This window comes from Spermophilus citellus (genome assembly GCF_964194105.1).
Source record: "Spermophilus citellus genome assembly, chromosome: 17".
In the NCBI taxonomy this organism is placed as follows: domain Eukaryota; kingdom Metazoa; phylum Chordata; class Mammalia; order Rodentia; family Sciuridae; genus Spermophilus; species Spermophilus citellus.
In genome coordinates, this window is record NC_138199.1 from 72,189,833 (window position 1) to 72,203,477 (window position 13,645).

The 13,645-nt window shown below is 50.5% G+C and overlaps 2 protein-coding genes across 2 annotated transcripts in view; one reads left to right on the plus strand and one right to left on the minus strand.

Annotated features, from left to right (window-relative positions):
* LOC308635595 (polymeric immunoglobulin receptor-like) overlaps positions 1 to 13,645 on the minus strand; it is a 191,313-nt gene that overhangs the window by 167,574 nt on the left and 10,094 nt on the right. The window contains exon 2 of the mRNA XM_081270056.1: positions 12,954 to 13,295. Coding sequence (XP_081126182.1) covers positions 12,954 to 13,295 — 342 coding nt within the window. The remainder of the gene's footprint in view (positions 1 to 12,953; positions 13,296 to 13,645) is intronic.
* The window catches only part of RAB37 (RAB37, member RAS oncogene family), a gene marked incomplete at its 5' end in the record, with an annotated part of 57,315 nt that overhangs the window by 11,654 nt on the left and 32,016 nt on the right, over positions 1 to 13,645 (plus strand). The window lies entirely within an intron of this gene.

The window sequence follows — 13,645 nt, forward strand, 5'->3', positions numbered from 1 at the left end:
AGGACTCCCTGGGGATTCGCCTCCCTCAAAACCCAGCTGCAGGATAACAAGCCCAGAAGGCCAGCCAAGATTAACAGACAGCAGCGCTGACCCCTGCGGGTGGGATCTCTGTCGCTTCGCCTCTGCCCTCTCAGCCACCCTGATGTCTTCCGGTACCTTGGGATGAAATGCTCCGCCCACCTGGCCACTGGTTCTGCTTTCCTGCACCACCTGCCACTTCAGCATTGTGTTTCCATGAAAAGACACAAGGTTTCCGGGGCTTGGTCCTTCTGCTTTGGGGTTTCATTATTAATTTTGCAGACGTTGTGTGAAGTTTTCAACTGAGTCACCCTCTGAACGCCGCAACTCCTTGCCATCACCAGAGGGCCAGTTCTGGGCCACAGGCTCAGACCAGGGACTGTGACCTCTTGCTTCCTTGTCTCAGAAATCCTCAGCACCTTGGTAGAAGGTCATATTCTTTGTGGGAATGCCACCAAGGAGAGGCAGTGTGGCTGCTGCTTGAGTGACAAATTAATCACCAGGTCCTTGAGTAACATGCAAGCACAAGTGGTCAAGGGCTCCTGGTTTCATTGGGGAGAAGCCATGTCTGGAGAGGCGTGAACAGGTCAGCGGCTGCCAGTCGTTAGTCCACATGTCACGACCCGGCCTTGACAAAGCTTCAGTTGTGTGTAGGGAATGACAGACACGCAATCGGAAAAGATGTTGGCGTGGAGTTGCCAACTGTCCTTTCTTGGGGAACACTGTCTGCCGTGATAGGACCCGGGGCGCCCAAGTGCCCCATCTTTCATGAGATCACAGTGACAATGAATACTTTGTCGCACTTTCTTAGCCAGTCCCCCACTTATCCAACTTACTAGATCAACTGACACCCTTCACTTCCTTGATGGAACCTGCCAGCCACCTGCACCCAGGCCGAGCAAGGTCTTCTCGCTCCTGCCCGTCATTCCTCCTCTCACCTGTTGAGGTGCACGGTTAGCAAGAGTCTGCTGTGTTTGGGCCCAAATGTGTTTATATTCATTGTATAGAATCATAATTGTGTAATTGAATTAATTGACCCATAAATTAATAAAAATATAAACAGAAAGAATATTAACCAGTGGAATAAGAGTGTAAACAAACACAGGATTATTCTTTATACAAAAGTTAAATACTCCTATAATCCTACAGGTTCAAGGCCAGCCTCAGCAATTTGACAAGTCGGTTTTAGTCTGCTTTTTCACCACTGTGACCAAAAGCCCTAACAAGAACAATTGTAGAGGACACAAAGTTTATCTGGGCTCAAAGCTTCAGAAGTCTTGGTCTACAGAAGGCTGGCCCCATTGCTCCAAAGGTGCAGAAAGGTACAGAAAAGGAAAGCAGCTCAGGACACGGCCACCAGGAAGCAGAGGGAGACTTGGCTCACCAGAGAAAAAACATAAACCCCAAAGGCATGCCCTCAGGGACCCACCTCCTCCAGCCACACCTACCTGCCCACAGCCACCACCAAGTTAATCCCTAACAGTGGATTCCTGCACTGACTGGGCTAAAGCTCTCCTAACCCAATCATTTCACCTCCTGAACTTGCTTGCCTTGTCTCACACAGGAGCTTTTGGAGGTCATCTCACATCAAAACCATAGCCCCTGTCTCAAAATAAAAAGGGCTGGGCCTGTAGCTCAGTGGGAGCGTGTCCCTGGGTTCAATCCTGCAATTTTAAGAAATACTATCAAATTAGGAATGGGTGAGGGAACCATAAAATATTGAGAGAAACTAAAAATGAAGAAGGATTTTGCAATCAGAAATAGCTAGAGTTTCTTGCTTCATATTAAGGAAACCAAAATTCCAGGACAACACAATATGTGTTACTCAGGAAAAACAAAGGGCCTGTCTTTCATCAGACTCAGGAAAAAAGGCCTTAGGTCTACATCAAAATGTCAGCCGATTACTACAGTTCAGATATTTTGAATCAAAATATAACATTTGGCAGGCGCAGTGGCACACACCTGTAATCCCAGCGGCTGGGGAGGCTGAGACAGGAGGATCGCAAGTTGAAAGCCAGCCTCAGCAACTTAGCAAGGCACTAAGCAACTCAGGAAGACCCTGTCTCTAAATAAAATACAAAATGGGGCTGGGGATGTGGCTCAGTGGTCAAGTGTCCCTGAATTCAATCCCTGGTACCAAAAAAAAAAAAAAAAAAAAAGGAAAACATTTGAAGAAAGGATATATCCCTTTGTGATTCCCTGGTTTAACCAACCTTTTCAATGTAGGGGTAAGAACTCACCAACCAGGTGAAATAAAAAGCTGATCACTCCACCTGTCTCTCTCAACCTAATAAATTATTGTTATATGAAATCAACTGATTCCAGCAGTCAGCCCTTCCAAGGCTACAGTGTCAATATGTTTTCAAAAAGTCAAGCAAAGGTAGCCCTCAATCAACTTCAATTCAACATTTATCATGTATTTTCAAGATCATCAATCAATCCTCTCTCCCTCCCTCTCTCTCTCTCTCTCTCTCTCTCTCTCTCTCTCTCTCTCTATATATATATATATATATATATATATATATATATATATATATATACATACATATTTATTTATTAACTCTTTCAACTGACTCAAAATTTTAAAAGTTTGGTCTTCTGGAAGCCAATGATGTGCACACAGTTCCTCAAGGGAGACAATCTAAACCCTCCAATTTTTTTTTTCAAGTGGAATATTTAAATATTAATAATTCAGAAACCAAAAGAGGGAACCCCAGCAACTGAAGATGAGCTATAAATAATTTGGCACTCAGTCAGACTAGAGCACTTCAATATCCTGGAGCTTGCTTTAACAGAAGGTTCTTTCCTGGAAACTGTACAGCAAGATAGTAAATGTCACCCTCGCTCAGACCAGAGGAACCATATCCAAATTCTCCGCCTTGCAATAAAGGTGCTGGCCAGCCACACAAAATGCTGTAGCGAAATCCTGATGGAGCAGCAGGATATGGCTGAGACAATACACAGACACGCATCTGTAAACATTATGAAATAGTTTCCTCTCCAATTTCTTGCCTGGGTTTGCCTCTCTTCCCCCACCCCAACTTCCCCAGCAGTCTCCAAACTCATAATACAAACTTGAACAAACCAGGCTGGATTAGAGGCTGACCCTTCTGCCATAAGCCAACCTATAAGGAACCCAGACAGATCCATTAGAAACAGTCCAAATCTTCTCTGTCCACCTCGGGATTGACTGGCCCAGTTCACGAATCTCAGGAGCTAGTCAATTCAAACTCTGAGGATCTTAAGAAAGGTCCCTTTGCAGAAAGCCACCAACCCAGAGGGCTGAAATTTTGGATTAAAATATTATCTCCAGCAATATATCTGTCTTTCACACACCCCTCTCAAAGCCTGTGGAAGGAAATTAAAAGTGGTCCATGTGCGTCAGTCTTTCTTGGCCATCTCTGCTAGGCTGCCAGAACCGTCTCCAGCCCATATCCATTTGTCCAGATAAAGGCAGAGCACCAGATTCCAGCCAAGCCAAGCTGAGCTAAATTCTATCTTTCTCTGTATTTCTATATTTGCATCATGGCAGTAATGTTTACTAGATCTGTGATCATGTGTCACCAGAAAAATGAACTCCTTGCTAAACAACCTGAGCATGTACTCATAACACTGTTTGGTGCAGGATGATTGAAATAAACTAAAAAATAAAGCCACTTTGTACACAATAGTTAAAATGGCCCAGTGATGCCCTGGCTGAAGGCTTTATGTTATAACTTTTATTCTTATACTTTGACTCACTCTAATTTTGCTCTGCTTTGAGCTTTTCCATTTATTTTATTTTTTTAAAGAGAGGGAGAGAGAGAGAGAGAGAATTTTTTAATTTTTTTTTTTTTTTTTTTTTTTTTTTTTTTTTTTTTTTTTTTAGTTTTCAGCAGACACAACATCTTTGTTTATATGTGGTGCTGAGGATCGAACCCGGGCCGCACGCATGCCAAGCAAGCACGCTACCGCTTGAGCCACATCCCCAGCCCCATATTTTTTTTAATATTTATTTTTAGGTGTAAATGGACACAACACAATGCCTTTATTTTTATGTGGTGCTGAGGATCGAACCTGGGCCGCACGCATGCCAAGCGAGCGTGCTACCACTTGAGCCACATCCCCAGCCATAAAGCTTTTCCATTTAAAGCTTTTCTTGTTCTGAAAATCTTAACAGCCTGGGTCACAAAAACAGTCTCACAGATGGGCACAATGGTGCACGTCTGCAATATCAGTGACTCAGGAGGCTGAGGCAGGAGCATCATGAGTTCAAGGCCAGCCTCAGCAACTTAGCCAGACCTGTCTCAAAGAAGAAAAAAAAAAAAGGTCTTATTGTGACCCAACCAGTTTAAATGACCAGCTCAAGATCAGTCAAGCTTCTTAGCTCTACAAATTCCCCCCAAGGATGGAAAAGCTCTTAAGATTCCAGAGAATTATATTTGGAGCAATGAATGCAGGATTCAGCCACCAAGGCCACTTGCCCCAGGTCCACTCAGGGTAGCAGCTGTGAATAGTCAGGCAAACCTCAGGACATGCTAACAATGGGCCCTGTGCCTGCTGCGTCACTTACCTGTGGTCCTTAGATTTAGCTTGGCCTTCCTTCTCAAGTCATGACAACTGACACTTCAGCCCCAGCCCCCACCAAAATCAACCCAAGTGAAGTAACAGGACTCTGTCCTCCAGGCAGAGGGCAGACATGCCAGACACTAGCTAACCAAGGGGGATACAGGGACAAATGAGAAGCACACAGACTAGTGGGGAACAACACACCCACATATCACTAATAAGTCATAAGAAAGTTCACCAGGCTCATGCTGTGAAGGAAACAAAACAGGGCAAGGAGACAAAGAGATTTGGGGGGTAGGTTGCAGGGACTGTCACCCTGAGGGTAATTGAGGAAGGCCCCCTTGAGAGGGGACATTTAAGCTAAAATGTGACAATGAAATACAGCCAACTATTCACAGAACTGCAGGAAGAACATTCCAGAAAGAAAGAACAACAAATGCCAATGTGCAGGTAAGGGAGCAAGCCTTATCTTCGTGTGGGCTTTCCCTGGCTGTGACGAAACACCTGAGATAATCAACTTATAAGGAGGAAAGACTTATTTTGACTCATGGTGTCAGGCCATGATGCTTGGCCCCATTGCCTTTGAGCTTTGGCCAGGCAGAACATCAGCAAGGAGCATGGAGCAGAGCAAAGCTGCTTACCTCCTGGTGGTAGGAAGATGGAGGGACAGGAGGGGCCAACATCCCCTTCAGGGACACACCCCCATGACCTCTTTCATCCCACCAGGCCCCACCTTCTGAAGATGGCACCAGCTCCCAATAGCACCATCAGCTGGGGACCAAGCCTTCAACTCATGGCCTCTGGGGGACATTTCAGGTCCAAACCCGACATCTTAGAAGGACAGAAGAAAGGCAGGTGTGGGTGGAGCAGAGCAGGGGAGAGGAGAGTGGATAGAGCCGGGCCAGGCCGGGTGGACTCCTGCCCTTGAGGGCTGAGGAAGGACATAGCAGAGGATGATCAGCTCTCTGCTTTGAAAAGGTCATTATGGCTGCTCTCAGGAGAAGGACTCAGGGGCAGAGAACGAATGAGGGAGAACAGGCAGGGGGTGGGATGGAGGCGTGATGAGGCTGGGAACCCTGGAGATGATGAGACACCACGGGATTTGGGACATATTCTGGAGACAGGGCAGGCAGGATCCTAGAATAAGGGTAATAAGTCCAGCATCTAAAACTACTCACTGTCCTTGTGTAAGTGACTCTCTGAGTGGGTACACACACACACACACACACACACACACCATCTTTCTTACACAAACAGGGCAGGGTAGTGGTTCAGACTCCAGAACCAAACTGGAATTCCTGGGCCTACCAGCCACAATCCTTGGTGCTAGTGGCTGAGCCTATCGATACCTTGGGTTCCTCATCAGTAAAATGGGGCAAGACAGAAGCACCTTGTAGGGACTGAATTAGCTACCACATGTAAACCACTCAGGGGAGAGCACCTGCCGCATAGCAGCCTATTGCTGTTGTACACAAATCACCACAAACTTAGTGGCTTAACTTTAAACAATACAGATTTATCCCTCTACAGTTTGGGGGCCAAAAGTACAAAGTCAGTTCCACACGTGTCGGGGGCTGGCTCCTTTTGGAGGCTCCAGGTTCTCGAGGCTGCAGCCTTCTTGACTCCTGGCTGTGCTGCTCCAACCTCCACTTCCAAAGAAGGCACTTGGCCTTCTCCCCTTCTGACTTCCTCCTCCCTCGTAGGAGGGCCCTTGTGATTATATTTTGAGCCCACTGCATAATCCAGAATAATCTCTCCACCGCTAATTCCTTAACTTAATCTCACATGCCGCATCATTTGCCACAGAAGGTATATTCACAGGTTCTGGAAATTAGGATATGGACGTCTTTGGGGGCCTTCTGTCCCCCCAACACAGTAAGCAATAAATAAAGGTTGATTACCATTATTATCATTACCATTACTATTCCCATGGCCACCCCAGAGCCTATCCCCACCCCTCTCCCAGTCTGTGTGGGAGAGGAGGAGATGTGGAGAGGCTACTAGTTCCCCAAAGCCCCCTGAGGCTGGGCCCCAAGCCCAGGTTAGAGCTGCAGGCCCTGGTGGCTGATCAGGTAGAGCCTCAGCCACTGGTTGGTCCTGATGGGGAGCTGGGGCAGAAAGCAGATGAGGAGGGACAGGCCGAGGCCTGGTGCGGGTCCAAGGGGGAGCCAGGGACCAGGCTAAGACTTCCTGATGACGCTGTACTCTGTGCATTCCTCGTGGTCCCTGCTGGGAATGTGGCCTGTATTGCTGTAGGTCGGCTCCAAGTCCAAGAGGTCCAAAGACAGAGATGCGTAGGAAATGTCCTCCCGCGGTAAGGGGGGCTGCAATAGAGATGGTCAAGGAGATCTGAGGGGCTGGCGGGCTGGGACAGAGAACCCTCAGAGGAGGCCGGTGCAGGATGCAAGCTTCTCCAGTCCACTCCACGCCCTCCAGCTTCCCCCTGCTCTGCCAGGCTCCCAAATGAGCTTTAGCCACAACACAACAGAATCCCACCTCTGCCCAGGGCAGCCTAGGGCACCCTGAGCCACATGGCCTGTCTGCCTCTCTCCTGCCCATGCGAGGACCACAATGGGTCTCCCTGGCCTCCCCAGGGCTGAGAACTCATGTGAAAACACTTCTGAAAGCCTGGGGGGGGGGGGGCATTCCTCAGGCCAGTCCTGCAACAACTCCGGCCCTGCCCAGTCCACCCTCCTCTGCTGGGCCCACGTAGGTACCAGAAAACCCATCCTCAAAGTGGGGCCGACAAAACATCTGCCCCGCCCAGTCCCATGGGAGTCCCCACAAAGGACACACCATGGTGACATATTCCACTTCCTCCTGGTCAGCCTGGGCCGAGGCCTTCTTCCGGGAGGAGCTGGGGGAGGATCTGGGCTGCAGCACGGACAGGTTGGCATAGCAGAGGTCCTCCTCCAGGGGCTGCAGCGCCGGGGGAGGGGACACAGGCGGAGTCACTGAGCAGCTTGTGGGCACAGGCTCCTATTCCACACCGGGACATAAGCCTATCCGCTTCCCAGTGACCCCCAGGTGCCCCCCACTTTCCCACCCCCTTTGCCCCTGAGGCCTCCTCCCCTCCTCCCCTTGGGGGGCCAGGGGGGCACGGGTGCTTCGGTACATGACTCGTCTGACACCAGGGCTCTTGGAAGTTGGGAAACAAGGAAGAGGGAGAAGGAGCTGGCTGGTCTCTCAGGTGTGACCTCAGGGACTCTCTTACCTGCTCTGGGGACAGCCCCGCATCTGAAAGACAAAACCAGCCAGAATCAGAGACAGGAGACCCAGATCTAACTGTGACTCCTCAGATGACACTTGGTGACATTGGTCACATCCCCTCTCTGAGCTTCCATCTTTCCATCTGAAAAAAAGAGGAAGACCCCAGCCCACTGGGTCCCCACATCCGAGAACTAGTCCATCGACTGCTCGGGTGGTCCTACCGGCCAGCCATCGGCGCCCCTGGAGTTCAATTTCTTTCTGCAAAATGCTGAGCCCAGGCTGTCACTTCTGCCTGAGGTTCTGCTGAACTCCCACATTCCTCTGCCTCGTGTGTCCTTCAGGCTCAGCTCAAAGTTGTGCCTGCCTCCCGCAACTACCAGGCTGCCAACCCCCCTCTCCCGGCCCCTGCTTCTGTTTGTCCCAGTGAAATCGAGTTAGTCTTCAGGTGGGCTTTGGGTCACTGGGCAGCAAGGCCTGTCCCTTCCTTGCATCTGGAGGCAGAATTGCTCCCAGCTGCCCCCAGCGGAGTCACAATAGCACGGACTGGCTTCCAGGGAGGTGCTGACCCCTGAGTTTCTTTGTGATTTTTTTTAAATTTTTAATATTTTATTCATTGTTGATGGACCTTTATTTATACGAGGTGCCGAGAATCGAACTCAGTGCCTCATGCATGCCAGGCAAGCGCTCTACCACTGAGCCACAACCCAGCCCCGCTTTCTGCCTTTGGTCCTCCCCCTTCAGCACCCCCAGCCCTCGTGGTCCAGAGACAAAAAGAAGAAAGGGTTTTCCCCCAGTTTTTAGTTTCAAATATCTAGATGCTGAGGTGTCCTTAAGAGTTAGGCCTGGCTGGCGCACTCAGGAGAAGAGGTGGTGAGCCCTCCCGCCAGACAGACGGACTCCCAGGTTGGGCAGATTGGGCAAGAGCTGGGGCCCAAGCGTTCTGAGAAGTGGCACAACTCGTGAGAATGTGGAAGTAAGGCCAGGCAGGAAAAGGGTTTCATGATCTCTGAGCAAAGCCTCCTAGGCTGGCCACTCCCCACCCCTCCAGCCCCAACCCCACAGGGCCGGGGGCCTCTCACCTTTCTTCTGCCGCCTCATCATCCTCCAAGCCAGGAGTGAGGCCGCCATCAGGAGAAGCATCAGCCCAGCAAAGACAAGCGGGAGGAGGATCCTGAGCTCGGTGATGGGGTGCCTGGGGATGACAGAGGGGGACTGTGCACCCCGCTCAGCTTCCGTCTCAGCCCTCTCCCGGGCCCTGGTGGTGGGGAGGGCCGAAGACCTCACAGCCTGCAGGACTTGGTTTCACAGCCAGGGAAACTCTTGGGTGCCCTCAAAGATGTTTTTTATAAAGGAGAGGAGGGCTCCACAAGGTAGGGGTCGGTAGGTCTAGTGGCCCAGCAGAAATCACAGGGCAATGGGCTCCCACCAGGTCTCCCTGCTTCTATGCCTGCCCTCTCTGCTAGACTGAACAATGTCCCCCCAAACTTGTGTCCAGTTTGAGCCTGTGAACATGACCTGTTTGGAAGTAGGGTCTTTGCCAATGTGATCACGGTAAGACGAAGTCGTACTGTTTAGGGTGGGTCCTGGCCAATGACTGTCACAGCAATGAGGGAAATTCGGACCCAGACACCCACAGGGAGAAGCCAGGTGACCACAGATGCAGAGGTTGGACTGATGCAGCTACAAGCCAAGAAGCCCCAAAGATTGCTGACAACCACCTGAAGCTAGAAGAAAGCATGGGACAGACTCTCCCTTCGGTGCTCAGAATGTGACTATATTTGGAGAAAAGGTCTTTAAGGAGGTTATTAAAGCCAGGCACAGTGGCACACCAGGCACAGTGGCACATGCCTATAATCCCAGTGACTCTGAGCCTGAGGCAGGAGGATTGCAAGATCAAGGCCAGCCTCTGCAACTTAGCAAAACCCTGTCTCAAAACTAAAAAAAAAAAAAAAAAAAAAGAAGAAGAAGTAATTAAAGTTAAAGAGGTCATTGATGTCATTGGTGTGGGCCCTAATTCAGTGTAACTGGTGTCCTTGTGAGAAGAAATTAGGACATAGAGTTACACAAAAGGGAAGCCACATGAAGACCCCAGAGGAAGATGGCCTTCTACAAGCAAAGGAAGGAGACCTTGGAAGAAACCAGCCCTGATGACTGATACCCTGGTCTTGGTCACCTGGCCCCAGAAGTGTGAGGAAAATAAATTCCTGTTCCTTAAGTCCCCAGGCCTGTGGTGCTAGTTAGGGCAGCCCTAGGGGCGCATACAAGGACTCCCCCATTCAACTTTCAATTCACAGGAATGTGAAGACACAGGTGTCAATTAATTATATCTACTTTAATTGGTTACAGGAGTTATCTTGAGATGGAAGAACTTGAGGGCGGATCCCTGGACTCATTCCTGAACCCCCACGTGTTCCTCAAAACAGCGACAGGCGTGAATGGACGCTCCGTGGCTGTTTGTTGACTAAATGAACAAATCATCCGTCTCGCGCTAGTCCAAGGCTCTAGAAACACTCACACAAGCTTTGGTTAATAAGATGGGGCCTCCTTGGCTATTCTTATTAAATGCAGTTTGGTAAGGAAAAAAAAAAAACTCTCAAAACAGAGGGTAAACGAGAGAGGGGGAAGAGAAGGGAGTCCCTGATGGTGGAAAGATTGGGGAGTCCCATAGAGATTGGGTGACAGGGCCCAGCAATAGAAGACCTTGGCAGATCTGAAAAATAGCCACAATGTCAGCAGAATACATCAGTCACTAGAAAGGCAATTTGTAAATCAATGGAAATGTAACTGATGTGACACAGCAATCTGTATACGGGGTAAAAATGGGAGTTCATAACCCACTTGAATCAATCTGTGAAATATGGTATATTAAGAACTATGTAATGTTTTGAACAACCAACAATAAAAAAAAAAAAAAAAAAGAATAGCCAAAGGAGGAAATCAAAGAGGCTCTCGGCTTCTCGAAAGCCCTTTGACTGCAGATGGCTGGGCAGGGCACTGAGAAGCATGAGCCTTGCTCTGGGTTTGGAGGCCAGACTCCATCCAAGCTCCAGAGTGACCCTCATCAAGGAAGTGACCAAGGCTCAGTCTCTTCTGTAAGATTCCTCCTCATGGGGTGGTCAGAGGCAAGGTCAAAGAAAACATAATAATGGGCAGGAAATCCTGTCATGAGCTGCCAGGAGCCTAGGATGGGAGCTACCCGTGCTACTGTTCTTTTTTTTCTTCTGGGGGGAATAACCAGGTATTGAACCCAGGGTGCTCCACCACTGAGCCACATCCCAAGTCCTTTTTATTTTATTTATTTTGAGACAGAGTCTCTTTAAGTTGCTGAGATCCTCGCTTAGTTATTGAGGCTGGCTTTGAACTTGCCATCCTCCTGCCTCAGCCTCCCGAGCCACTGGGATGACAGTGTACACCACTGAGCCCAACAGTGCCACTGATTTATAGTTTGAGGAATTGAAGGAGAGACAGGATGCCCCCCAACCTACCGCAGCCTCCCAGGTGGGACACTGGGCCAAGAGCCACTGTGGTCCTAAACCCTGTGCCCACACACTGCAGCCACACGGTCCTCACTGACTGCTACTCATTGCTTTCCCACTGGGCTCCATCTCTACACCTGCCATGTAGAAGTGAATTCATAAACGTGGGGCCCAAGAACAGATGAACCAGTAAGTCCACAGACTGTGCCCTGCACCAGGATGACAGCTCCCAGGGGCTGAGAGCAAGCGGGAGGACTCCCAGCGTCCGCACCCTCACCAAGGAACCTGAAGCCCTAGGACCACTCCCCAGTGGAGCAGCCTGGGCCAACTAAGCCACAGGGGACCGCAGTAACAGAGCCTGCTTACCTGGTGTCAGGGTGAGTAGGCAGGCAGGTGGTCTTTTCCTCGGTGACTGGTGCTGTAGACATGTTGGTGGTGGAGGTGGAGGTGTTGGGGACTGTTGTAGTTGGGGACGCTGTAGTTGGTGCTTGACATACAAACAGATCACACACTACTCCTCCTGCCAGCCCCCAGCCTTGCCCCTGGCTCCGAGCCTGCAGATAGCGTGGCCCCCCTTGCTGGAGAAGCCTGGATCAGGGCTGGGTGGAGGGGCTGGATGCTGGACCGCTCATATCCCCCGATCTCTGGGAGAGGAAGGGTCAGAGGGTCCCCAGGAAGAACTTCAGGACAAGGACAACTGGGGCACAGCTAAACCTTAAACAACCCTCTGCTTATAACGGTGCCTCAGACAGTGGCTCCCTTGGCCTTCTCCACTCAGCAAGGACCCAGGAGCCTGAGGGACTAGTACAGGGGCTAATGTATACCCTAGATTGAAGACTTCTAAGATCAAGACCAGCCCCGAACAAATCAGAAAGTTCTGGAAGGCCTCCACTTCAGGCAAGTTAAGAAGATTCGATAATGGGGACACCTTCCTCCTGGGCATTGTCAGGATTCTGAGAGACAATGCCTGCTGCCCACTGTGCCACCAGAACACTCCCCAGAGGTTCCAGGGCTCAGGTGACTGTGGTGCTCCTTTGTGCCCCCAGAGCCCTGCCACCTGGTGCCGCCTGTCCAGGGGCCGAGCAGCAGAGTCAACAGGAAACGCCTTCAAACCCAGGCCTCGGGACCCTGGAGCCTCCAGCAGCGCCTGCTTTCTGGAGGACTTAGGACCAGACCCTCAGAAAGCCAAAGGCATGAGCGGCTCCCAGCGGGTTCCCAGCAGCAGGAACGCAGCCGTCTGTGAAGGCCTCTCTGGGCTCAGGAGTCAGACCAACACACCAGGCTCCACAGGGCTTCTTCTCCCCCAGGGTGGATACGGAGGGGGGTGAGAACAGCACCTGTCCAGGCCTCGTCCAGAGCACCCCAAAGAGCAGGGCACCCCTGGACACTGAGGTCCCAGGAAAGCAGTAGCAGGTCTCCCCAGACCAAGGGCTGAAACTGGGGACCATCACCTTGACCTTTATTGGCAATAGGTTCAGGACTCAGCTGTGCAGAGGGAAAAGAGAGTCTGCTCTGGCTGACTTCCTGGAGGAGGTTCCAGGATCCCGAGGCTTTTAAAGAAGCCCCACCCCTGGCCAACCCCAAGTGTTCACTCAGGATTCTGTGAGACCTCAGCATTCAAGCACCCTCTGTGACAGGTCACTCTGAATAACGGACCATTCACTTCAGTGGGACCTCAGGGACACATCAACACACTCTTACCTGGATCAATGCTCACATTAACTCGAAATCCAGGGTCATATCCAACCCTCTCAATTCCACACCAGTAAATGTCAGCGTCGTCTCTCCTGAGTTCCTCCATGGTCACCATGAACGTGAGCTTTTCCTGATCATCCCTGATGGACACACGGTCCTTCTTCACCTCCTGCTCTGACCTAGTGGTGCTAAGAAGGGTTTTGCAGTCCCTCCAAACAGCTCCTCGACACCAGTACTTGCTGTGGGTCTTCCAGCCTGAGGTATAATTACACTGCACGGTCAGTGAGCCCCGCTCTGGGCCACTCTTTGTCTTTGGACCAGTGACTTCATTCTGCGCAGTGGAATAGCCTGGAAAACACAGATCCATGTAGCTGTCACTTCCCACCCCAAGGGCACGGCCACAGTGTCCTGCTCTGGGAAGAGTTCTCAAGTCCAAGTGCATCATGAATAATGGTCAAGGAAGGAACCCACCTTCCCCGAGACGGACCTGCCTACTTAACACCTGCTGGGCCAAAGGCTCCAGGAGGATCACTGGTGAGCACAACCCCAGCTCTCTCAAGAAACAAACATGGCGGCACAGCAAGGGTGGCTTCCTGCCCTTCACCCCTCTCTGCCTCTGATGGCCAGTGAATCTGTACATTTCAAGGGGTGTCCCTTTGTGGCCATCTCTGTGTTGTGCTGGTCTGGAGGGGAGGAAG